Genomic DNA, 25,430 nt, shown 5'->3' on the forward strand with positions numbered 1-25,430 from the left:
TCACTCTACATTTAATCAGTAGTTAATCAGTAGCGGCACAAGCACTTGATCCCTGGCTGCTCCAGTCTGCACGCCAAAATATTCTTGGGGAAGATTCTGAACCCGGAGATGCTATTATGTGTTCCTATGTGATGTCAGTTACATCTCCTTTCTTTTAGTCATTTCACCATTTTCCTCCAGGAAGTAACCACCCCCAAAAATTACACCTGCAGATCCACATTCCAACAACATGGAGGCGTGAAGCGCTGTCATTTCATTGTCACTCAGATGTTTGTTTGGGGGGTTTTTTGTGGTTTGGTTTTTGGCTCAAAGACTCAAAAGGGGAAGGACCCGAGAGGTGGATGCTAGTAACGTGGCAGCTGCTGTGGATGATAGACGAGAGCTCGAGAAGGCTTTGACACAGGAATTCTATCTGAACTCAGGTGAGCAGTGAGGTCTTATTCAAATATATAGATGTAAAGCTTTGTATGTATTTTCAAATCAGCAATGCCACACTGTCTGACTCTGTTTGACAGAAACCGTATTAGTGGCCGAAGTCGAGTGTGTTTAATTTCATTACATGAATGTTGCCTTTTAAAAAAAAATTGGAACAACATGAATTATTTCTGTGATCTGAAGCTAAAGCTGAATGTTCATTGGACAACATGTGTCTGAATTTAAAACTTAATTGTACATTTTTAATGCAGACAACAAAGAGGAGTATAAGGTACGTCACATGCTATGATGTAGGAAAATGACACAACAGCTTCAACAGTTAGGCTGCTGCCAGTTGGTATCACCTAGTTCTGTATTTAGCCTGCCAAGACTGAGAGAGCCACACCTTAAAATGTACTCAAAGTGTAATTAGTCCAGAGATAGTTTGTTAGTCAGGTTGTTTGACTTGGAGGTATAATTCTTCTCACCTTGTGCTACTTGTTCTGTCTTTCATAAACTTGCTTTTCTTTTTTTCTCAATAACCTACAGTCACCTTGTTGTGATTACATTGTACTTCAACATTTACTGTGGGTTTTTTTTTTTTTTTTTGCCATCATGGTGGTTTAGTAATTCCCTTCAGATGTGGCAAGAGCCCTTTTGTGAAATCGCATATTCTCGGTGGCGGCACAGATGTTATCAGGGAGCTCCGGTTTTTCTGGCTTGCTTAGAAAAACCATGATTGCGTACACCCATTTGGGTTGGGTTTTTTTCTCAATGAGTGATTTGTTATGTGACTTCAGTGAAGATCTATATTGTTCAGTCTTTTGAGTCTATAATTATTTCTCAGTGCCTCCTATTTTAGTTATTTATGTTTCTACAACACTGAGTGAACTGCCTTCAAGACATTCGGTGTTTATATTGTAATGCCTGTATTGTCTTTCCATACAGTAATAAAAGATAGTAGTTAAAAAGATTTCAACTCTGGAAACAAATTGAAATTAGACTGAATTAAAAACAAAAACTGAAAATCCATCCATCCTGGTCAGAGGCCCGAACAACCCCAACTGACTCCTTTCGATGTGGAGGAGGAGCAGCTCTACTCTGAGCCTCTCCCAGATGGCTGAACTCTATCCCTAAGGGAGAGGCCAGCCTCCCTTTGGAGAACACTCGTTTCTGCGACTTGTATCCACAATCTCGTTCTTTGTCCATAGGTGAGGGTAGGAACGTAGATGAAGCGGTGAATTGAGAGCTTTGCTTCTACACTCAGCTCTCTCTTCATCACGACAAACCGGTACCGCATCCACATCACTGCAGCCACAGCACCAATCCATCTGTCGATCCCCCACTCCCTTCTCCCGTCATATGTAACAATGATGCAGGATGAAAACAGCGTTGTTCTTCCTGAATCCAGAGTTCGAATAATGAACAGACTTTCCTTTCCACTGCCCTGGCATGGAGTTTCCAGTGGAGGCTAAGAAGTGGGATCCCCCTATAGTTTGAGCTCACCCTCTGTTCACCTGTCTTGAAAATGCGAACCACGCTGGTCTGCCAATCCAGAGGTACTGCCCCTGAGCTCCATGCAACATTGTAGAGGTGTGTCAACCAAGACAGCCCTACAAGATCCAGAGCCTTTAGGAACTCAGGGCAAACCTCAAAGTATTGTGATGATTCTGATTAAATCTAAACATTTGTCTCTTTTATCTTCATCTATGTGTCCATATTCTCTTTCTTCTTTAGTAACAGAGCCCACTTAAAAACTGTGTAAAATTTGTGTGTATTTGTGATACAGGTCCATGATGGTGTGCGTGCTCCCAGTTGTCCTCCTGATCACATCATCAGCCTTGGTGTCCTCCTTAGGTAGAAAAAAATGACTTGAACTCACGTTAAAATGCAGGAATATGTGTACATGTGTGTTTTAATAGGTGTATAATTCCCTACAATGTCACCAGGGACAGTTTCTTTGCTTTCATGCCATCCTCGGTGGTTCCTGTTCGGGCGGAGATGTTTGTCTTTCTACCCAGTGTGGAGCTCCTGGAGTGATGCCAATGTAAATAGGCTGACAAATATATCATCGCATCATGATATCATGTGTCATTTAAAGATTAACATGAGAATCAGACATGAATTCTGTGACTTTCTGAAATAACTATGTTTAAATTTAAATTCTAAACCAATTTTAATGTGTGTGTCTTTCAGTTTCTATGCTCTCAGTCTGGAGGTGACCTTGTATCCATCCACACGCCAGAGGATCTGCAGTTTGTTGCTCAGGTAGCAAACACAAGCGCTCATGTGTGGCTGGGCGGTTACCAGGAGCAACAGGTTAGCAATGGTCATTTTTGCCACGTGCAATTTGGGTCATTTATTGTGAGCATCTCCTCCATTTGCCTTTCTCTTTTCTTTTTAAAGAACGGCTCCTGGTTCTGGACTGATGACACGCCCTTCAGGATCAGCAGCTGGATCAGTGGGGCAAAAACAGCAGGAGCAGCTGGGGCTTGTATGGAAATGACACCTAATGGTAGTTAAACACAACACAGATTCATAATAGAGATGAATTGTTGTGTGTTGCAATCAGGAAAAAACCCAAATTGGAGACACTCCTTATTTTACCAGAAGGAACGAAGAGAGCAACCTGATTTTTGTTTGTTTGTTCCTGTGCTGCTAATCTTTGTGCATTTAGCCAGCTGAATTCAACAACATGTAAGCCGATGTTACACAAGTTACCATGGCTGATTTTCAAACCTGCATATAAGTGGAATTCAAATGATTACTTATTGTCCTGTTACACTGACCATGAGCACCACAGCCACTGTGCACCAGTCCAACACAGTGATTTACTGTGAATTCACCACATCACTGCAAACTAACTTGTTTATCCTCGACTAAACTGCAGAGTATTTTCAACTCAACGTTAGTGTACTTAGTTTGTTTTGCATGTCATTTTACAATATGAACACACAGAACTCAAAACACGTCATACACAGATCCAATATGTGATTAAAAATGAAGATCCAATCTTTAAAACTGCAGTTTATAAAGCATCACTGAGCACTCATTACCTTTGATTGTAAACTCTCTTCTTTGTCTCCTGTCCTGTCTTTTTTTTTTTTTGCATCTTTCTCCATATCTGACGAACATTATCTTGCACTCTTTTCTCTCCCAGGGAAATACAGCAGTTAGACGTCTATCAGGCATCACACTGTGTGCTGCTAAATGCACATGTATGGTAGCTGATGTTTGTTGAGCTTAATAATGATACATATATTGTATGTCCTTTGCCTCTTTCTTGATTTGCAATAAGCATCAGGGATTTTTTATGTCCATCAGTTTAGGTTCAAATCGGTTTAGTTCATGCTGTGTCTGACGTGAGCAAGATTTGAACATAAACATCTGTTTTGACTGAGGAGATAACGTAGCTATTTCTGCCACGGTTACTGCGTTGTTGTTTTTTTAAAGAAAGTTAAAGTAAATAAATCAGAATGTTTCTTGTGTTGCTTCGCACTCAGATGGAAAGCTGCAAAGCGCCCCGTGTGACGAGCTCAAGTTCTACATCTGCTCCATGAATGCCAGGTAGGCAATAATCAGGTTCTTCAAAGTATTTACTGTAAAATCCTGTATTTAAAAGAGTTTAAAACTTTTCTAAATTCATCAAAGTAACTATTAACATCGTGTGAAGACATACCAACGGGAGCTGAAGCAGGGCTGGGCTCTACTTTTTTAATTACAAGAAGGACCTTTAAGTTGACCTCACACTAAACCACAGTGCTGTTAAAGTCAACAAAGTACGGAAAATGAAATCTGTGATGTTTAAAATTTACATTCAGAGACGAGAACAGATGTCACGTGTACATTTTTTTCTTAAAATAGAAACAAATAAAAAACAAAAGATTATATACTGTGAAAGAATGCGTAATGCAAAAGAGCTGTATTGAAATATCCCAGCTAAATGTACACTAACTGTCATAGAAAGAAACTCATAACAGCAAAAAATGCAAAACAGCAAATTAAATCACACAAAAAAGTCATACATGGACATAAATCATGTACCACAAATTTAGTGAGGCAAGAACAATCATGAACAGGTATTTAAAATTGAATTCTGCAAAAACATGTTCAAAAAAAATAAAATAACCAAAATGTACACAATACAACCTCAATGACATTAACAAAAAAAACAAAATGAGACAGAAAACTAAAAAGTGATACAGATAAATTAATCAAAGCTACAAAGTTACCAAAATGAGATGCAAAATGACCTGAAGTAACATAAAATCACACAAAACAGCCAAAAATGTGAACAAAACAACCACAATAAGAGAAAAATGATCTTCAGGAAAGTAAAACTAACCAAAATGAGACTGAAAACAATTAGAAAGAGATATGAATACACGAAATGGAACAAAGGTTCCCAAAAATATGTATAAAATGAGCAAAATATACATAAAGCAACCAAAAAAGACGTAAAATAACCACAACAACACAGAAAACAACTAAATTCTAAAAACAGAGCTACAAAGTTACAAAAAGAATGTGTAAACTGATTGAAAGTGACAGAAAACCACTAAGAGACACAAATAGACTAAAAAGGGCTACAAAAGCACCAAAAATGTTTGTAAAGTGACCGCAGTGAGACACAAATGATCGTAAGGAGAGGAGAAACAACCAACATAAGACAGAGAAAAATCATAAAGTGATATAAAATCATTATAAAGATATAAAATTGATTGAAAGAGTCGTGACCTGTCTTGCCCTGTGGCTGCTTGGATGGGTTCCTTTTTATTTTTTGTTTATGGAGACTCTTATACATTTTCTTCACGGTGATCTCCTGTTTATCTTCAGCTCTGCTGTCATTGAAAGCACCGAGGAGACACCTGAACCAGGTGAGACTTTAACAACACTGTTGAGCTCATTCATACACACCTGTGTGTTCATGGCCCTAGTGGCCATTAGAGGAACTGCAGCTTTAGAGGTACGTTCACTAGTGTCCCGCCTGCTCACTCAGGTATTGTCCCCGGCGTGGATTTGTTTGATGTCCTTTGGAGCAAAAGCGATGCACTAGCAGAGGAGATCCTCCACTCGTACTCCTTTATAAGAGAGCTGCGGTCTGGTCGTGTGACAGAGCAGTGCTACTCCAGCTTCATGCAGCAGGAGGCGCTGTATTTGACCCGAGTCAGAAGCACTCTGGAGGTATGAGGTCACCATGTTTATCCCAGAATCAGCGGCTGTGAATGCTTTAAATTCTCACAACCTTTTTCCAGACCAGCTCTTTTATAGACCTTCAGACTTTGGCTCCTTCTTTGACTTTTCTTGCAGGTCCTGATTCGTAATCTAGAGGAGACTGACGACATTAGGCCACTGCTGCTGGACACACTTAAACTCTACAGCAGCACAAACCAGGTGAAACCATTTTCCTGCAGCAGTCAAAAGAAAAACACACCACTGAAACAAAACAGTTCATGCAAAATGAATTAAATTAATTGTGATTCACTTTGTATTGTCCATCAGAGCCTCCTGGCTTCACCTCCCCCACAGGGCCTCTATTATCCTCTCCAACTGTACCACTTTGTGGTTTTGGAGGAGCCGGTTTATTGGTTAGTGGCTCTGTCGGCCCGGTCCTGTCTACGTTACTTCCTGGCTCAAAAACTGCTTCGCAAGCCGCTGATGTCCAGGTCCATGACTAACAGCTTCTACCAGAAGTGGAGCAAAGACAGCATGAAGGAGGTCACCTGGATAAACAGGTACATCATAACAGTTTGACGGGCGACGTTTGGACGTGCGGTGTCGTGCAGAATACTTACTCGGCATTCCTCTTTTCCAGTTTTTCCAGTGTTTCACAGTATCTGTCAGCATTTATTGTGGTCCCAACAGACACAAAGTCAACCAGCAATACCCTCTTTGGTCCCAAAACACAGTCGCGCACTGCACGAGCGGCTATGAGATGGGCATTGTAAAACTGCCACAGTGTCTACAAAAATGCATCGACCAAAATGGCGATCATGTAGAAAAATAAATAAGTCGTCAAGCTTTAAAATGATGTAATGAATGGTTGTGTGTGTTTCTGAAACAATAGGAGATCTTACTTTTGGGATTGCCCTCGTATTTACACATACTGTACAAACATCATGAACGAGTAAATGAATAGACTTAGAGGGACAAAGGGTTTGGTCCCACAAAGATACAGAAAGACCAACGGCAAATGTAAAACAACCAAAAAAGTCACTAAATTGTCAAAATGAGTCATAATGAGACAGAAAATTATCAACAAACTAAATTAAGACCGCAAACAACCAAAAAGAAAAAATGGACACAAAGCAACAAACAGCTGGAGACACAATTGATCATAAGGAACTCAAAAACAACCAAACAATATTTAAAATATCAAAAACACACACAAATTGACGAGAAAAGGCAAATAAAACCACCAGAAACACAACAATCACCAAAGCTAGTCGTAAAACCACCAAAAAAACACGTGAACGCAAAACATGTCAGAAACTGGCACAAAGGGAAAAAGTAACAACAACAACATGAGATTTAAAATGACCTAAAAAATACACAAAGTAACAAAAACAAGTATCAAACTCCCGCAGTGAGACACAAATGATCACAATGAGATTCAGTTCCATTTTATTTATATGCACCAGTCACCTCACGGCACTTAATATTGTAAGAAACAACAACACAAATGAAAATGAAAATAAACTAAAAGAAGAAGCACTGAACACAAACCTCCACCATGCCGCTCATTCTCTGAACAGTATCTACTTTTAAGGGAATCGTTGTGTATTTTCTATTTATTCATTTTGGTTTTGGATTTTTAGAAGAGTACTACTGTACTACTACTATCTTATGTAATATCATCTAATATTATACTGTACTGAAATTGCACATGACACATGTAAGAATCATGGTTTGTTGGTTATCAGGCTTTTTCTCAATTTTCCACCAATAAAACGTTAAGTTGACCTTGGGGATCTCAGTGGATCTAAGCCAAGTTTTAATGGATTGTTAACATGAACCCACTCCACACCACAACAAAGTTTCATTAGAATTCATTCAATGCTTTTCAAACTGCCGCTAAAGCTACCAAAAACTTAAACACAGAGGTAATAAGCTATAAAATGACCAAAAGGAACAGACGAAAAAGAGAGGTGTAAAGTCAACAAAGAGATGGCAAATGTTTAAAAACAAATTACAAAGATGAGCTAGAGAACTAAAAAGAATTGAATGAAAAAGTCAGAGATGAAGCAACCAAAAAATGATGATGTAGGCAACAATAGTGAGACACAAATGATCAGAAGGACATGAAACAACAACCAACATAAGACAGAAAACCACCGAAAAGAAAAAACAAACATAAAAAAGAAACAAAAGATGCTCAAAATAGCCAAATACAACCTATAATAACCAATAAATATCTATGAAATTCCTACGACATGTAAAAGAGACCAACAGAGATAGAAAATAAATGGAAGTGGAAAATGAGAAAAAGTCATCAGAAAGCAACTAAAGTGATCATAAGACCTAAACTTTGATATTTTTAATACAATGTGCTGACATCACATTGTATTATCATTATTAAAATGTGGTTATCTTCACCCATCTTTGGCTTCTATAAGCTGTAAAAACTTGAGCTTTTAAGATATATTTGTGAAGTTATAGCCTCATCGTAGAGCGTCATAGTGAAAAATAAAGTGTGCTGCACAGCTCTCTCTATGCCGTTTCATGTGTGACATTACTCGACATGATGTCTTGAAAACTGTGGACACTAGACTGCTAACAAACAAACAGACAGACAAACAGAGCTGATTACCTCCCCCGTCCTTTTGGAGGGTGAACAATGATGCAGAAAGGAACCACAGTGAGATCCTAAATGTCCCAAATTTTCCTTTTTTCTTAGTGTACCATCTCTACTCTTCAACTTTTGAGGTTTTGTGTTTTGCTTTTCTCTTTGTGATGACAACAAACAGCCTTTTTTACTCCCTCTTTGTCTCTCTCTGTGACACAGGTACAAAAAGGTGATAAAGGAGAATCAGGATCATATGGATGTATTTAAAGCCATCAATATCTTCAGAGAGCACATGATGGCCCAGAAGGCTTTCTACAAGGCTCTGTAAGAACATATCAGTGCGCCTCTCTTTGTTTTCTGTTACCTGGACTTCAGTTTTTAATGTGTGTGTCTCTGCTGCAGGGTCTGTTCATCTGAAGAAGGCAAACAATGAAGGAGTAAAGCAAGGTGGGTCAGCTTCACTGTAGAGTCTGCAAACTGTAAAATGAATTACCATGACTGTTCTTGTTTGGTTTCAAAACTCAGCTCAGTCTTTCTGTTTTCAGCAGTTTTACAGACAAGTGCATGGTCTTTTTTTTTTTTTTGCCTGCAGACAGACGTCACTGCTGGGATGAAGGAAACAACTTTAACTCTCTTCAATCAAGAAAGCTTGGTTAAAAAATTGCTGCTTTCTGAGGAGCTTGGAAAGAAAAGCAACTGGACTTTTTTTGTTTCACGTTTCATCTCTGAGGTGAAACGTCTTCAAGAAACTCAAAGAAGTCCAGTCAGTATTCTTTCCAAGCTCTTTGGATTGCTGTTAAGGATTTTTTATGACATATATACCTGTATACACTGGAAATATACTGACATATATGCTATGTAACCATATATGCTCGTATACACTATATATATATTGTACTGGAATGTTTTATACATTGGAATCACTGTGTTAAGCTTCTAACCTACATATTCACATATCACAATACTCAAATATTTAGGTCAAATATTATGTACAATTATATTAACGAGGTTTGTGCCACTTGTTTTATGAGCACGTGTTGATCAGTACTGCTTGAAATATAGTAATTAGGATCAATAAGTAACCTTTGATCATGTTATATCCACGGTGACAAGTCCAAACACGGTCAATCCAACTTGGCACCTGGGACTCTCTCTCTCTGCTCATCTTCATTGCCCCACGTTGTGAACAGCCCTCCTATAGCCGATATGGTAAACACACCTGGCCCCACTGAGGATGCACCTGGGATTCTGTTTTCTCACCTCTGGTACCCAATGTCGCGAAAAACCTTTCCTTATCAAATGTCATCGCCTATTGCTTTCAACAAAACCTGACAAAAGTGTCAGGATGATTACCGGTTAACCGCAGTTTTGCAGACTTTTGGACTCACTTTGGCCAGAAAACTGACAAAGGAACACAATTATAAATGATGGATGCTGGGAATAGCGCTCGGCAAGTTTTGGAAAGTTGTGTAAATCAAATGTCGGAGATTAAAGAAAGGAACAAAGTGCAAGTAGGAATGACAACTTACTGGGGAACAGTAGTGGTTTTTGATACGGGCGACACGGGCGGTTGCCCGGGGCAGCATCGTGGTGGGGGGCGGCATCACAGGCAAAAAAAAAAAAAAAAATTGCTCGTACTCATGCTGCCCCGACGTCATGCCAGCGCATAGTGGGAATGGCATAGGCACCGATCGGTTTTCTATCGCCCATTTGCTGGGAGTAAGGGCGCCCTCCGTTTGTGAGGTGCGCCTGCTGCTTGCGGCACAGGGAGGAGAGGGCGGGGCGGCGGGGATTCTCTGGTGGCTGGAGCAGCGTCTGATAACCAACTCGCAAAATAAAAGAAAATAAAAACAAACCAACAAACACGAAATCACCGGACATTATGATACAGACTTATAATTTGCACCGATGTTTTTTCGAAATTCTATACACGAAAAGTGAGCGCGAGAGCCCTCGGTGCGCCTGCTCGCTGCTGAAGTCAAAGTAAACTTTATTGTCACCTCTGCTACATACAGTCCAGTATATAGAGAGACGAGACGACGAGGCTCCAGTTACAGCAGTGCAAGTAAACGAACAATATATATAAGAAGAGTAAGAAAATAAATATACACTTTAGGACTCGGGGTAAAGGGATCAATAACAATTTAAAATTTATAATTTTCAGTTTGTTGATTTAAAGTCTCACACACAACCCGGTTGCTTCCAGATAGAGTACATTTCATTCATAATGATGTAAATCCAAGCCCATCATGTATTCATGATTTGAATCCTGTGTTGCGTGAAATCCCAGAAATACACCTTAGACAAAGTGAATCTGTGAACTAAGGTGTAGGTCTGTTAGGTTATGTTGTGGTGATCCTCGGGTTGAAGGATGGGTGTTCATACTGGAGTGCAAAATTAAAACCAATGGAAGATGGACAAGAAAAGTTCAAAGCCATCAGATACTCAGTTTAGAAAAAATAGAAAAGAAGAGGAGGAGAAACGAGCAAAAGATACAGATAAGCAGATGTGTGATTGGATAATGGCAGGTCATCCTGAAACAATTAGAATACTTTATTACAGTTTTTTCTGAATGCTTAAACCCTAACTGTGATTCTTATAGCACAATTTCTAAAACTATTACAGTTTTTTTCAATCGCTAACAAGCGCCTACCCATACTTCAGATACTTTTTCTAAACTCTTAACACAGACTCACACCTACAAAACACAATTGGCCAAATGGATAATTTTCTTCTCAAAAATACATTTTGTTAAATATATACTAACTCTTCATTTCAAAATAGAACACATCTTTCTCTGCACACACTAACTGTACAAAAACACTATAAATCTGACTCAAAATGAAATTAGTCTGTCAAAGAATAACACTTGTTTTCACTTCACAAGGTACATGCAGTCAATCACAGTACACCAGGTTTCAAAATACTGGCTATTATTGACATTACAAAAACTGCATTGACTTTTATGTTTCAGTTTTACAGGTATTTGCATGCGAAACATGCAATCCACCATTTTGACACCAGAAATGTCTTGGTTGGTAACTGTATGTCCACATGTACAGTAATGTTCACATTCAAAAGCATTCCAGTAAAAAGCAAACAAGTTTTTGTTTCTTTACTGTTTACTACAGGAGGTACAGTAGAAACACGGTATGATAGGACAGAGAAAGTTTTACAGTATTGCTTACAGTGAACAAAATATCCATGAAACACACAAGAGCATTCTGAACAAAAAAACAACAGCAAAAAGCCAAGATAAAAAGGGGGAGGGGAGGGGGCTAAAAAAGGCAAAACATTTGCATCTAATCTCTGCGATCTTCAGGGTTAGGCCACATGTTTTCATCAACATCACATCTGATGTTATCCAAGTCGATGCACCTGGGATAAAACCGCCTGGTATGTCAGATCCACCCTTGGCAATCATCAACTGTGATGTCCCTGGAGCCAGCATCCATGGCTTCAAGGAGGGACATCTGGTCATGTGGCTCATGGTCATAAACCTTCCACCTCCATGCAGAAAAGAACTCCTCTATGGGGTTGAGGAAAGGTGAATAGGGTGGAAGGAAGAGACTTACCAGTCTTGGGTGGACTTCAAACCATGTTGTTATTGCTTGCGAGTGATGGAAAGCCACATTGTCCCAAGTAATTACAAAGGTCCTCATGTTTTCACCCTCCTGACCCTGCTCTGGAACCAGGCGCTGGTGGAGATCATTGAGAAAGGCAAGCAAGCGCTCTGTATTATAGGGTCCAACCTGACATCTGTGAAGGAGTAATCCTGCATTTGCAATTGCTGCACACATGGTAATGTTTGCCCCTCTCTGTCCTGGCACATCAACTGTGGCCCTTTTTCCAATTACATTTCGTCCACGTCGACGCCTTTTGGCCAGATTGAATCCTGCCTCATCGATGTATATGAATTCATGAGGGGCCTGGTTGGCCTCCAATTCCATAACTCTCTGAAACAAAGTTTATGTAAGTCATGTTATTACTGTATACCATACTGTACTGTAACCTACACTGTAAAATGTAATTCTAGATGTTTGTTATTTCAACATATTATTCTATATCAGTTTGACGATAGATGACTGAAGTTGTTGTTATAACATAGAATTACAAGTTAAAAACGTCCCAATTATTACACCAAAAAGCTAACTTGAAAACTCATGTCCAGCTAAATCAGCAACTTATGTGAACTTGACAATGTGGGTAAGTTGAGCACAGCAGGATTCAAAACTGCCTCACGACTGCTACCGAGGTGCATCATGGGGAATTGGCGGTTAACGACATGCTCACTTTACTTGGACGTTTTCTAATCGTCTTCTTTGGAATATGCTTTCAAGGTGAGTAACATTGGTTATAACTATAAGGAAAAGAGCTACAAAAGTTGGAACATGTTTTGAATTTATGGCATGACGTGTGTTTTTCTCTTTTACCGAAATGTTTGCTTTAGCTAATGTAACTTTAGCCGACAAGGTCCAGCTTGTGTGTCATGACCAAACTTGACCTAATAAACTGACACATGGCCTTTTTTATGGGTTTAATGTGGCACTGACCAAATCACAAGTATTGTGCCGCTAGCTTTAAGGTTGTGCACTCAACCACTGTTGCGATATTAGCAAGCTAACTCAGCTAATTAATAAAGCTTATTTCATATTGTCTCTGTGCGTGTAAATTTCTTTCAAGTTCACAGGCTGTTGTATTTTGGTGGAAGTTCATTTTGGCAATATTTCCAATAACTGACTGGGTTCAAAAAGAACTTTTGGCAGGACTCCGATGCTTGTTGTCATCTGTTTACCCCTATGTAATCACTTAAGTTGTTATTAACTGCTGCATGCTAAGCTGCAAGAGTGCACTGAGGACTGAGACAAAATATGGTCTACAAACCAGCATTATATTAGTTTTTATCAGATAGTCCTCCAGTGTGTTTATTTTTGCTTTAATTCTATTGTGCAGTTATTTGTTACCCTGAAATGCTTTATGCTTAACAGCAGCTCACCATTTTAACTTATTTTTGAACTCTTGTGACTAGTATGACTAGATTGTGTGAGTTTCCATACTAAAAGAGCTGTAGTGATAAAATAATTGGCATAGAGACACTGATTTTTGGCATGGTATACTGCAGAAGTTTTTTTTTTTTTTTTTTTTTTGCATAATTTACCTTTTAATTAAACTGCATTCTCTGTATTGTAACAAAACTAACATTGTTTATATGTCAGAAAATTAGCAAACATGAATAAATGGCAAAAACAATATAATTATAACATATATTTTTATTTTACTTATTTTAGGTCTGTGAAGCCAAACTTGATGCTGGGGATTTATTTTTGTCAGTGGAGTCAAATGGTAAGTTACAATTTGTGCATTTTGTCATACTGGAAACACCACAGATTATATTGTAACTTAACAGCTCTGTAGAACAAATGATATAAAGATTGTAGTGTCAGCGTGCTTCTTAAGAAGTAATATGGCACTATTGATGATCACATGCAGGTGGCATAAACTAAATATTCAGACGTGTTACCAACAAATGATTCATTAACAAAAGCAATGGAGCAGACTGTTTAGGTTCTTGTGGTTGTAATAACATCCATAACTGCAAGTTTGTCATTAATTTATTTTCACAGGTCTAGATGATCACATCTGTCTTTGTCATTTAAATGAGGTGGACTTGCAAACTTTGCGCTCTTTTGGGTAAATTGCTGTCCACTACATATACACAGAATGTGCACAGTATTTCAGATCTAAAAGGGAGCATGTAATGGACTTGCTGGCTTTAATGTAAAAAGCCTGTTGTGTAACTTTAATGAGGCAGTTGGACTAAAACAGTATTGCTCATCAAGGTAAACATCTGAGGAATAAGGAAACTGTTACTTGTCCTTTTACTCAGTGTTCTTTTAATCGCACGTTTACTAAAGTTTTACATCACATAAGTCATTTTCACAATCATTCTACTTTAAAAGATTTCGAGACAGAGCTTATTGTTCTCTGAACTTCCTTGTTTGCTGAACGGCAGGTAAAGTGCATCTTTTGTTTGTTTGCTTTTGTGTGTTTGTGTTTTCTCTAATGGGCCTCAGATGACCGTTTGCTTAAATTTGGGTCTCAAAGAATCTTTTTTTTTTTATTCTGCCTGTACTCTCCACCCCTCTTCTTCTATTGCTCAGGTTGAAGCAGAATTTGCCCGTCTTACATCTGTTGACCTGAAAGGGTTCCTTTTTGCTGTGCTTGACCATTATGGAGAGGTTCGTGGAGCTGTACAAACTCAAGAGCGGCATAGAAAGGCTAACTAGGCTCATAAAATGCTTCAATGATGATGTAAGTGTTCAACTGCGAAATCTAATCCTTTGTTTAAGTTTTAGGTTATCCAGTTCAACTGATGAACTCATTGAAAGAAAGCTGATAAGTAACGTCTGTCATCATATTTCACAACTGGACATTTAGTGTGGTAACTTTTACAGAATCTATGTATATTGGTGGTAGGTTGGATATCATATTCTACTTGAATGTCCTGATAAGCCTGATTCAAAATCTCCAATGATAATCATATATTGATGGAATTATGCATCAAAAGCTGTGAATTTGGAGCTGTCTACATGCTTCATAAACACTGTTTAAAAAGTGTTTTGGTTTTGTTTTTGACTTCTTTGACCAGAGCCCTACACAAAGGAAGAGGACAGAGGACCTCATTTTCTAAAGGAAGATCCCTCACACACTTTCAAGACTGTGAAGGTTAGCATTGTTTCTTTTAGTAAATTTAATAATGACAGCACCACAGTGGATTTTAATGAAACATGTGGCATCTATGAAACAATAGATGCCACATGATAACATGTGTACTTTTTCCTCACCAAATGTATTATTACAAGATCTTTGACACTGGATTTGGTCTGGGTTTCAGAGAAACTAACTGGCAAGCTAGCATTGATATTATTAGTGTCTTGTGTTTATTCATGTCTTCACCAGGGTCTTTGACATTTCGCTGCTGTACTGTTCACTTCAGCTTTACGTTTGATTTCTCACATTGTATATTGTAATGGCAGAGATATTAGGATATTTAAGGGGCTGCAGTGGCTGCTACAGCTGTCGGGGCAATACTTTGGTGAAATGTCCTGGACCCTGGAAAAGAGACTGTGTAGACTGGGTAAGCAATTAAAGGTTACTGGCCCAGAGTCATTGGGCAGCTGGGTAAAGGTGGATGTTGATATTCAGTGCCAATTATGCAACCTGTTCAGCCATGTCTATATGCTCTTTTTCATGCTGTTAATATAGGGGAAAAATAAACTTTAATCAATAAACTGATTAAAGAAGCATTGTCTATGGAGCCATAATCTGATCCTGTAGTGTAGCTGCAGTTTGCACATTTCATGTATTCTCAGCCAGATTTGGTTTAGAGCACAGCCAATATTTAGCATAAGTAGATTTAAATTCACACACTGGTGATGGCAAGCTACATTGTAGCCACAGCCGCCCTGGGGCGCACTGACAGAGGTGAGGCTGCCGGACACTGGCACCACCGGGCCCTCTGACCACCACCAGTAGGCAACGGGAAGTGTCTTGCCCAAGGACACAACGACTGAAACTGTCGGAGCCGGGGCTCGAACCGCAACCTTCCAATTATAAGACGAACTGTCAACTCTTGAGTCACGATTCAGTCATCCACCCATGTGTGTGAATGACTGAATGTGTAAAGCACTTTGGAGTCCTTAGGGGACTAGTAAAGCGCTATACAAATACAGGCCATTTACCATTTAAATTGAAAATTTTGTTTGAATTCTGCAATTGAAGACATGCTCAGTTATTTATGAACATGGTCTTTGTTTAAAGCAAGAAATGGATTTGTAACATGGGGTGCATATCTCATTCTGAAAAAACTTTAACAACTAATAAGTGTTACCCAAAGCCAATCACCATCATCCAAAGCATCAGTATGGCTCTTCTTTTGAAAGACATGAATTGTTAAGCACAAGGGATATTGTGTAATTGTAATTGTGTATTTTTTTTTTTTTTTTTTTTGTCTTTGAACCCTTTTATAGCCGACAGGTATTGAAGACACGTTTTCTAAGAGGATGAAAGTTGGCATTGCGATGGTGAAAGAAGAAGACATCGATGTGTTGGTTGTCCTTGAGGCGGCAGTAATCCTGTCTAATCTGAGGGATGTCTCAAGTGCCATTTCCATGCTGATGGGCCTTCTTTTGCCCTCAACATAGACTATCCAAAGGAACTTAAGGACATCTTTGAAGTCATTCAGAACGTCCTAATGAACATTGGTGGAAGGCAGTGCATCTCACTAGTGCATGGTCTAAGAAACAGACTCTTGCAGAAAGCCATGCAGAACTGTAATTGTATGCTCCTTAGTGTTAAGGACAGTTTTTATTTTACTGTTTGTTTTTTTATTCTTGCAAGTTCCCATTCTCACTTTTGTATGTCACTAAATGACTACACTTTACATTCCAGATTAGACAATTACTCATTTGTTCATGGTTTAAGAAACTTATGTGAACAACAATATAATGGTGGACTCTGCAGATGCTTATCTCATGCAAGTCAGTAGTTTTTCCTTTGTTTTGCAATTGAGCAGACTCAAACTGATGTTTCTGAAATATTCATATTATCAAATGTTTCAGAAGCATGCACTCATTTTCAGAGATATTGGTTCTGTGGAATTTGTTGCAATTGTAAACGAAGACAAATACAAGAGTTTGATGTCTTAGTTGTTATAAACTGATCTTTACTGTCACTTATCAAAGGTTTTGTACTATTTTAATATTTCAAGTTTTATGCTAACAGGTGTGACTGAGCACAATGAAGTTTAAAAATTTTGCAAATGTAAAGAATAACTTTTCTAAAATAGCAAGTGTCCCGTTGATACATTACATTAATGCAGACTTTATGTTGTTACTTCACAAGAATCACTACTGCTCCTAGAGTATTGGTCAGAATTTAATCTTCACTCATGAGTAATTGTCTTGTCATGTTCTTAAAACAAACTTTCTGTATGAAATGATCAGATAGACTTTAATGGAATCTGTGGGTTTTTATTTTTTTTTCTGTAAACAACAGAAAATTAATTTAAAGGAATGTAGATATTTAAACCTGAGATCTAAGATACACCTAACAGGTAGTTTTGCTGAAATGGATGTTAGAAAGCTAAAAAAACAAAACTTAAGATGTTTAATACACATTTTTCTTTACATCCAGTCAATCAACTCTGATAATTAAAATGAAACTGATTTACAAGTTCACTCAGCTACCTTAAGGAGCTCAGTTAATTAATAAACTTAAATCAACTTAGCTAACAGGTTATGTTAGTTAAGCTAAAATAGATTCCTAAGTTAAAAGAACTACTAAAGTATTTGAATTAACTAAAAAACCCAAGTCAACTGAACTAGGACAAGAGTTTAAACAATAGATTATTTTAATTTAGCTGAAAGAGTTTTCCCAAGTAAAGATGACAATTAAAGGAGTTGAACTGACTAACAAATCTCAGTCAACTAAACTAAGACGAAAGTTTAGACAACATGTGATTTTTCATTAAGATAACGATTGGTTGTGTTATAAGAACAAACTCTATTTCTTGACTTAACTTAAAATTTTAAGGCAGCCCTGTACCTGATATTTTTAAGTTGAAACAACAAGTTATATTTTACAGTGTAGTATTGTGTAGGTTACCTACTTGCAAAGTGCAAAGCTTATAGAACTGGACATTGGATTGAATATACACTATACCTGGACATATTGTCGTCGTAGCTCCTTGACCCTCTCACTGTTCCTCTCAAAGGGAACAGTGTAGAGCTGCTTCATCCGCACTCTGTGTTTGGACAATGTCCGCGTAATGGTTGTGAGGCTGATTCTATCGATATTGTCAAATATCTCATGGTCCGCCACAATTGTAGTTTGAATTTCACGCAGTTTTATTGCATTATTTGCAGCAACCATTTCTACAATGGCAAGCTCTTGATCATTACTGAGGAGCTTTCCTCTTCCCCCAGAGGGTGGAAGACGTTGCATTCTTTAGAAAGACAAAAAATTCAACATATGCATTACTGTATGACCATATTGACATGTCAAGTGAGAATAGAAACAATCCATGTAAAATGCAGTACTTACCTGTTGGTTTGTTGAAAGATGCGTATAATGGAGGCAACCGTTGACCGCCTCAAATTGGGCTGCACTCTTTCACCAGCCTCTCTTAGGGAAAGACCATGGTTGATTACATGGTCAATGATAGTGGCACGAATTTCATCACTGACTACTGTTCTTGCAGCCCTTGGAATGCCACCACCACGCATTCTTACACCTCTACCTTGCCCTCTCCTTGGGCCTGCTCTTCTCCCTGGGCCCCTTGCTCTTACTCTTCCTCGACCAGACATTACAGTGTTTGTCTTTTTTCTGTTTCCAAAAACATCACTCCTCAAAGTCTTGCCTTATAAACCCCACTGAGTCTAAGCCAGAATGGAATAAGCTGTAGTTGGCCCAGTTTACCCAACATAAATCAGCTGTGTGTCAATTATTCAATTGTTTGTTTATTATCAGCTGAGATATATTTTTGATATTGATATTGTTTTTGTACTGATATAATTGCAGAAGCAGAGGTTTTTATACTGTATCTAAGGTTTGGAATATTGTTTTTGCTATTGTGGGATGTTGTGTTAACATTCGTAAATACTACAAAAACAGTCCATAATTTTGTTGGGAGGTATAGCTTGTCTGTTAAGAAAATGTAGGCATTGTGGAAATGTGTTCACTGACTGCATATTGGGTGAAAACGACATGAAATGTGTGAATGGTATGGCCACAACAGACCGATGCTGTGCTAATTGTGTTTAGAGTTTTGAAAATGTGACAACTGTTTGGACAAACGCTTGTTAGCGACTGAAAAAAACTGTAATATTTCTTGATCTTGGTGTGATACATAGGCTTTTTCTAAGGATTTGATGTTTTTTTCCAGTTCTTGAATATTTTTGTTTTCTTCTTTCTTCTTATGTGATGAGAAAGAGATTATTTTACCTCTCATCACGGCTTTCCCTGCTTCCCAGAGGACAGATGCTGATGTTCCAGGAATGTCATTAAAAGTCTAAATATGAAGTCCATTCTTTTTAAAGTATTTGATAAACTCTTCATCTTTGAGCAGCGATGTATTAAATCTCCAGTTTTTACTTGGTGTGGTATTATTCTTCTGCATTAGTGTTAAAGATACAGGAGCATGATCGCTGACAGCTATAGGATGAATCTCAGTGTCTGAAATGTCCCTCAGCAGTGAGCTGCTGACCAAAAAATAATCCAGACGAGAGTAGGAGTGATGGACATGTGAGAAGAAAGAATATTCCTTACTGTTAGGGTGGAGGGAGCGCCATGCATCGCAAAGACCAAAGTCGCTCATATACTGTTTGATTATATTTGTGGACTGCCAATTACGCTGAGTTCCTGCTGTATTGAGCCTATCCATTTCTTCATTTAGTCCCAGGTTGAGGTCTCCCCCAAGAACAATTGTGCAATCTAGGTGTTCGGAGAGTGTACTAAAAAAAACGTGGAAGAATGAGGGGTCATCAACATTCGGACCATATATACTTACAATACCTAGCTTTTGGTTAAGTATAGATAGTTTGACTATTAGGAATCTGCCCTCTGGATCTATAACTGTATCGAGTACTGTGAAATTAATATTTTTATGTATTAGAATTGCTACTCCTCTTTGTCTAGAATTATAACAGGCTGAGAACACATTAGGAAACTCAGGTGTTTTAAGTTTATTCAAACCTGTGACAGGCATGTGGGTTTCTTGTAATAAAACAACGTCTGCCTGTAGTTTTTTAAGTTGGTTAAGTATTTTTAACCTTTTTTCCCTAGAGCCAGCTCCATGCACATTCCATGAGACAAACCTTAGCGTGCCCATAGTTGTGTGTTTGTGGTTAATGACATATGCTGTGTGTCTTGCTTAGACGGGTGAGGAAAATGGAAACACATCTTTTTTTTTTTTTTTTTTTTGTAAATAAAGAGAAGAAAATGCGCAGCGTGAAGCTCCATAGGTCTGACTATGTGTGTGCATAATAACTAAAATGAGCAAATGTGTGCGTGTGTGTCCTATATCTGTGTGCACTGTGTGGCTGTTGTAGATGTGTTGCCTTTAAACGCATGTGTGTGCGTGATAATGCAGAGTGAGCATGTAGAAATAGACAGTGTCGTTTGTGGATGGATAGGGAAACAGGTGATCGACATAGTGAAAGAAAAGAGAAGCAAGGAAACCAAAGAGCAAGGTGAGCGACAAGAGAGAGAGAGGGAAAAAGAAATAAAAACGGAAACATTCCAATTAAAGCATTGGCGGAGAGTGACGGTGACGTTATACTAAATTAGCATACTGATATTACATAGTTAAGCAAAAGTTAATACAAGAGAGTGTGAGTGAAGAGAATAGCGCAGCGGATTCTTATCTGGTGTGCGGTCAATACAGCCATGGAGTGATGCGGGGTCGCGGTAGAGCTGTCCGTCCACGAGAGCCGGTCCACGGCGATGACAGCCCGGAGCCTTTCTGAATAAAACTACGTCGGACTGGGAACAGGACCCTGCGTCGTTCGAGGATCTCTCTGGGGAACTGGTCGTTCACGCTGAAGTCCGTTCCTTTCAGCTCTCTGCCGCGACTCTTCACCTGCTCCTTCTGCTTAAAGTGGCCGAATTTGACCACAATAGGACGCCATTCTTACAGTTTTTTCTGATTGCTTAAGCACATTTTTTGTAACTATTGGCTATTTTTGCAAAACTCTACACACAAATAAGAAAACCTGTCACCCAATTATCAAAACATTGTAGTTCTCTTGCAAAAGCGAACACAGCTAGATTAACTCTTCACACCTTCGTAAAAATGGTGTTTTCGTATCAAACAGTACACACAAGCCATCATCTACTAAGCACACAATGCGCCAACTGCACACTGATGGTATGAATACAAAACACATCTGGCTTTTGCTTTCTTTGTGTACAGATGTCAATTTGAGGTCACACTTTTGTCATAGTGTCATGTAAACATACAAGGATCCAAACTTCAAGTATTGGTGTTTATTCACACTCATCAAAACCAAGACAAAGTCAGAACACAAAATAGGAATTTCACAAAAAAAAGGGAAAAAAAAGACAATCAGTCTACATCGTGTCGTCTTTCTGGGTCCGGCCACAAAATTTCGTCCACATCGCATGCGATATCCTCCAGTCCAAGGCACCGGGGAAAATATCTCCTTGAATGCCGTATCCAGGCCTGACATGATGCCTGGTCAATATCTCCACATGCCTCCTCCATTGCCTGTAAAAGGGCTACCTGTTGATGAGGATGACGGTCGTACACTTTCCAGTGCCAGGCAGAGAAGAACTCCTCGATGGGATTTAAGAATGGAGAGTATGGAGGGAGGTTGAGTGCCATGAAGGATGGGTGGTCTGTAAACCAGTTGTGGACCAAAGCAGCCCTATGGAAACTAACATTGTCCCATATGATGACATATCGGGTCTGCTCTGGTCTCTGAACAGTGAGCATGTCATGCAAGGTGTCCAGGAATGCAATAATGTGTGCAGTGTTGTATGGGCCTTGTTACGGGTTCGAAATTGAGGATGAGAGTAAAACAATGATAGTCCAGAAGAGGTCGTTCAAACAATTGATTTTAATGCACGCAGCGTGGAGAGGTGTAAACTGCCAAACAGTTGTACATCTCTACCCAAAATATACTCTAGATTGCTTTTATAACATCAGGGTATTGTAACGCCCCTTCTTGCGTTTACAAGCACATAATTTGCATGTACAGAACATTCATGTATTTTAAGAATTAAATGCAACATAGAGGTTCCTCCTTGTGGCATACTCTTCCGAATATGGTGATGACCTAAGGCCTTTGAGGTCACCATGGACTGGACATCCTTCCGTCACCTGTAACTAGGCAAACTCAAATACCACAAGAAGCTGAATACATTCAGGCCTTTGCTCAGCTACTATTTTACTGTAACAATATACTCAGCATATGAGTTATGATACATATATATTTAACTCAATCATTTTAAAGTAGTTATAACTGCACCTGTAATAAACATGTTAATATTTGATTATGATAACCCCTATAATATAAATTATAACATAATGCCAGCAGCTTCAATAAACGCTTTGATGAAATGATAATTAATGCAATGATAAGATGATGGTTATGTAAAATAATCCCTGTAATTCCACAATTCCCTCTTTTGACGTCTTCCAAAGACGTCACTACACCATTCCCATGTCCACTACCTTCGCTCTGACCCTCTCTCTGCTACACCTTACTAACCTACTGTGTTCATCTAAGGTTCCTGTCATTATTCAAAGTTGGTTCACAATATCATATCAGGCAAAATCACAAAACCTACTGCCACGTCTGCTTTGTTAAGCTCTTCAGTTAGACTCTGTACCGGTTTGCCAATCTGTGTGTACATGCCTCTACACTTTTAATGTCTAAATGCACATCTGGATGTATGTGCACTTGTATGTCTATCTGCATCTATGAGTCAGTGGTTTTTCAGAAAAAAGGCGTTAAAGTGAAGAATGTTTCCTGACTATTAACTCCTGATACTGGAGGGACTTTCCGGGTGGCCCAACCTCTTAGGTTTGGCCTTTTACACTTTTACTAAAGAAATTTTAACAGAGCCCAAAGAGATTTTTATTTTGCTCCTGTGCTTGACGGGTTAAGCGAAGTTGTTTTTTGTTTTGTTTTGAAATTTTTCCCTTCTGTGTGTGTGTGTGTGTACATAAGTAAGAATATGATAATCAACATAAGATCCCTGGTTTGCAAATGATTTTCTGCCCCCGCTGCAGGGCAACATCATGTGGTGGTGAGTCTATATTGGCTAGTTTAATACAGATATGTAACAGTTGCTTGATTGCATGGCCCACTCAGAGTTGCACAGTTTTAATGTATGTGGAGAGTGTTTTCACAGTTTAAACATAGGTTACTCACATTTCTAGCCTGATTGTTTCCCAATAAAAGTGAAATCAAACATTACATTTGATTTTACTTATGTATTATCCTGTTCTGGGCTCTATCCATTATATTAACTTTATTTAATCTCAATACTCTTTATGTGTGTGAGCAACGCTTTTAGTCTTATTAAACACCACCCCAGTAAAATACACACCATCCCCATGTCAGCCTAAATCTCCGCTAAAAAGCACACTTCAAAGTTTTCTATCTGGATTTACGCCTCTTTTGGCCTCAAGCATATACATAACATGCAAAAGTTACTGTTAATGCCCATTAGACAAGTTTCCATTATCTACAACATTTTGTTTCACCCGGCTCACCCTTACACATTTCCTGTTCACTTATTGCATATTTATCTTTAACACCTTTTACCTCAGTAGTTGCTAAGCAGAAACAAAGCAACCTGTGGTCCACCTTTACCCTGTAAAATAAACCCCTGTCACATGTTTGTGTCTGTAAGCATGTTTTGCATTCATTCATTACACTCCCGCCATTCCTGCAAGTTAGGAGCTGTAAAGTTGAAAGTTGCATCCAGTCCAGGCCTTTGGCCTGGCCTATATATAAATCATGTGTGTTTGTAAGCGTGCATGCAATTAACCTGCTATGTTCTCATCTTCCCTCAACATGTATCACCTGGACACTCTCACCAGTGAAGCTTAAAACCCTTTTGGACGGAACATCAACTCTAAACAAGCACAGTTATGCCTTGTGTATAAAATGAACTCAACCTGTAAATAGAGACATCACTGTTATGACAAACATAAAATAATACTGTACAACACGTTATTAACACAGTCATCCTAAGGCAGATTATATGATAGCAATAAAAAATCTCTAAATCCCCAATCCCAACACGTCCTGCTTTTAAATCTTCCCTGACTTTCCCTTCAAGTTCTGCTTTCTTAGTACAATCATTAGGTCCTCCTAATCCCATTACATCAGCCATATTGATTCCTTCATGTGTAAATGTCAGATTTCGAGCATCTAAAACTTTACTCTGTTGTGCTAACGATGTCATAGTGAACGCCTGCAAGTTCACATAAGCCACCACACTATGTGTAGTCAGAACTTTTAGTGAGTGTTCTCTCCCTACATGTGCTGTTTCCTATATTATTTTGGCAGCCCCTGCTGCATGCTGTGCACATTTAGGGTGCCTTGCTTCTGTTGGACTCAACCTCATGCTAACCTACATAAATACCTGTCTTAAGAGAGACCTCTGCACAGCTCAGACGCCAGTTGCAAGAGCTCTCTAACATTAGAATCATTCACTGTGACTTATATAGTGTTATTTCGGTACTTTATACTTCACACATTTTCAACGTTGTTTATATGGGGAGTTCCTCTTTTTGTGTCTATATTTATTAATATGCCTTGTGCACTAAAACTTCCTGTTTTTCAGTCTGGCTGAGCACTTGTTTGTGAGTAAAAACTGACCTCTACAAGCCTTCACAATTAAAGTACATAAAACAAGATAATGAGCCGATACACATTACAAATGCTTCATATAGAGAAAAACCCAATAATCCACATTTCACTATTTTGTTCTTCGGTTCAGATTTGGATTCTGCATTGTTCTTTATTTATTATTATTTATATTCAGATTGTTTTTGCTAGTTTTGGTTTGTTGTTGTCTGTTTGGGAGCTGACATAGTCTCTATAAATAAACTTCTTTTGGTGGAGTAGCATCAGGAGAGAAGCTCCGGAGAGGCATATAACAAAAGAGATCTCCTCAACGTGTTGTATATTTTCAATATTTCCTTATTATTTTGTCATAAAATAAATCACCCAAATAACTTAAGCTGTGTGACAGCACCTTGCGCCACGCCAGGCTGTGAACTGCCCTGAAGCTACACCCCTTTTACCCCATTTACTTTCTCAATCTTAGTTTAAACTATTCCTGACCTTCTCCTTCTCTCGTCTGATCATCTCAAGTACGTCCTGTACCCAATTTGCTTCCTCTTTTCAAGCCCCACATTTAATTACAAGCTCTAACACATTTGCCCTATATGGCTGTTCCGACGTGTTTCCTGTCAACTTAACAGAGTTATTTATTCTCAAAACTCAGAGCTGAGGTTCCCCTTTCCTAAGTCTGTATGTTCTACAAGAGAGCAAGTCGGTAAACAAGTTTATCATCACAAAGGTTGTTAGGTAAAGGTCACGTGAGACATTTGCTTAGTAACCTAAAACAGCACATTTCATGTAGCTAATCGCATATATTAACACCCCCCTTTTTGTGACACATCTCA

The 25,430-nt window shown here is 38.7% G+C and overlaps 2 protein-coding genes across 2 annotated transcripts; one reads left to right on the forward strand and one right to left on the reverse strand.

Moving 5' to 3' along the window:
• Positions 1 to 293: 293 nt before the first annotated feature.
• LOC116324814 lies at positions 294 to 9,222 on the forward strand. The gene is made up of 13 exons (XM_039610438.1): positions 294 to 422; positions 2,204 to 2,271; positions 2,364 to 2,461; positions 2,611 to 2,733; positions 2,821 to 2,929; positions 3,918 to 3,981; positions 5,251 to 5,291; positions 5,414 to 5,598; positions 5,725 to 5,808; positions 5,917 to 6,149; positions 8,420 to 8,524; positions 8,603 to 8,647; positions 8,793 to 9,222. The coding sequence occupies exons 2-12, from the start codon at positions 2,208 to 2,210 to the stop codon at positions 8,631 to 8,633; spliced, it is 1,137 nt and encodes a 378-aa protein (XP_039466372.1). The 5' UTR covers positions 294 to 422; positions 2,204 to 2,207; the 3' UTR covers positions 8,634 to 8,647; positions 8,793 to 9,222.
• Positions 9,223 to 11,500: 2,278 nt separating this feature from the next.
• Positions 11,501 to 18,664, reverse strand: LOC116329915. Its single transcript, XM_039610439.1, has 3 exons — positions 18,305 to 18,664; positions 17,924 to 18,206; positions 11,501 to 12,156 (listed from the first exon to the last, which is right to left on the reverse strand). The coding sequence occupies exons 1-3, from the start codon at positions 18,565 to 18,567 to the stop codon at positions 11,602 to 11,604; spliced, it is 1,101 nt and encodes a 366-aa protein (XP_039466373.1). The 5' UTR covers positions 18,568 to 18,664; the 3' UTR covers positions 11,501 to 11,601.
• Between the last annotated feature and the right edge of the window lie 6,766 nt (positions 18,665 to 25,430).

This window comes from Oreochromis aureus, linkage group 3, assembly GCF_013358895.1.
Source record: "Oreochromis aureus strain Israel breed Guangdong linkage group 3, ZZ_aureus, whole genome shotgun sequence".
Lineage (NCBI taxonomy): Eukaryota > Metazoa > Chordata > Actinopteri > Cichliformes > Cichlidae > Oreochromis > Oreochromis aureus.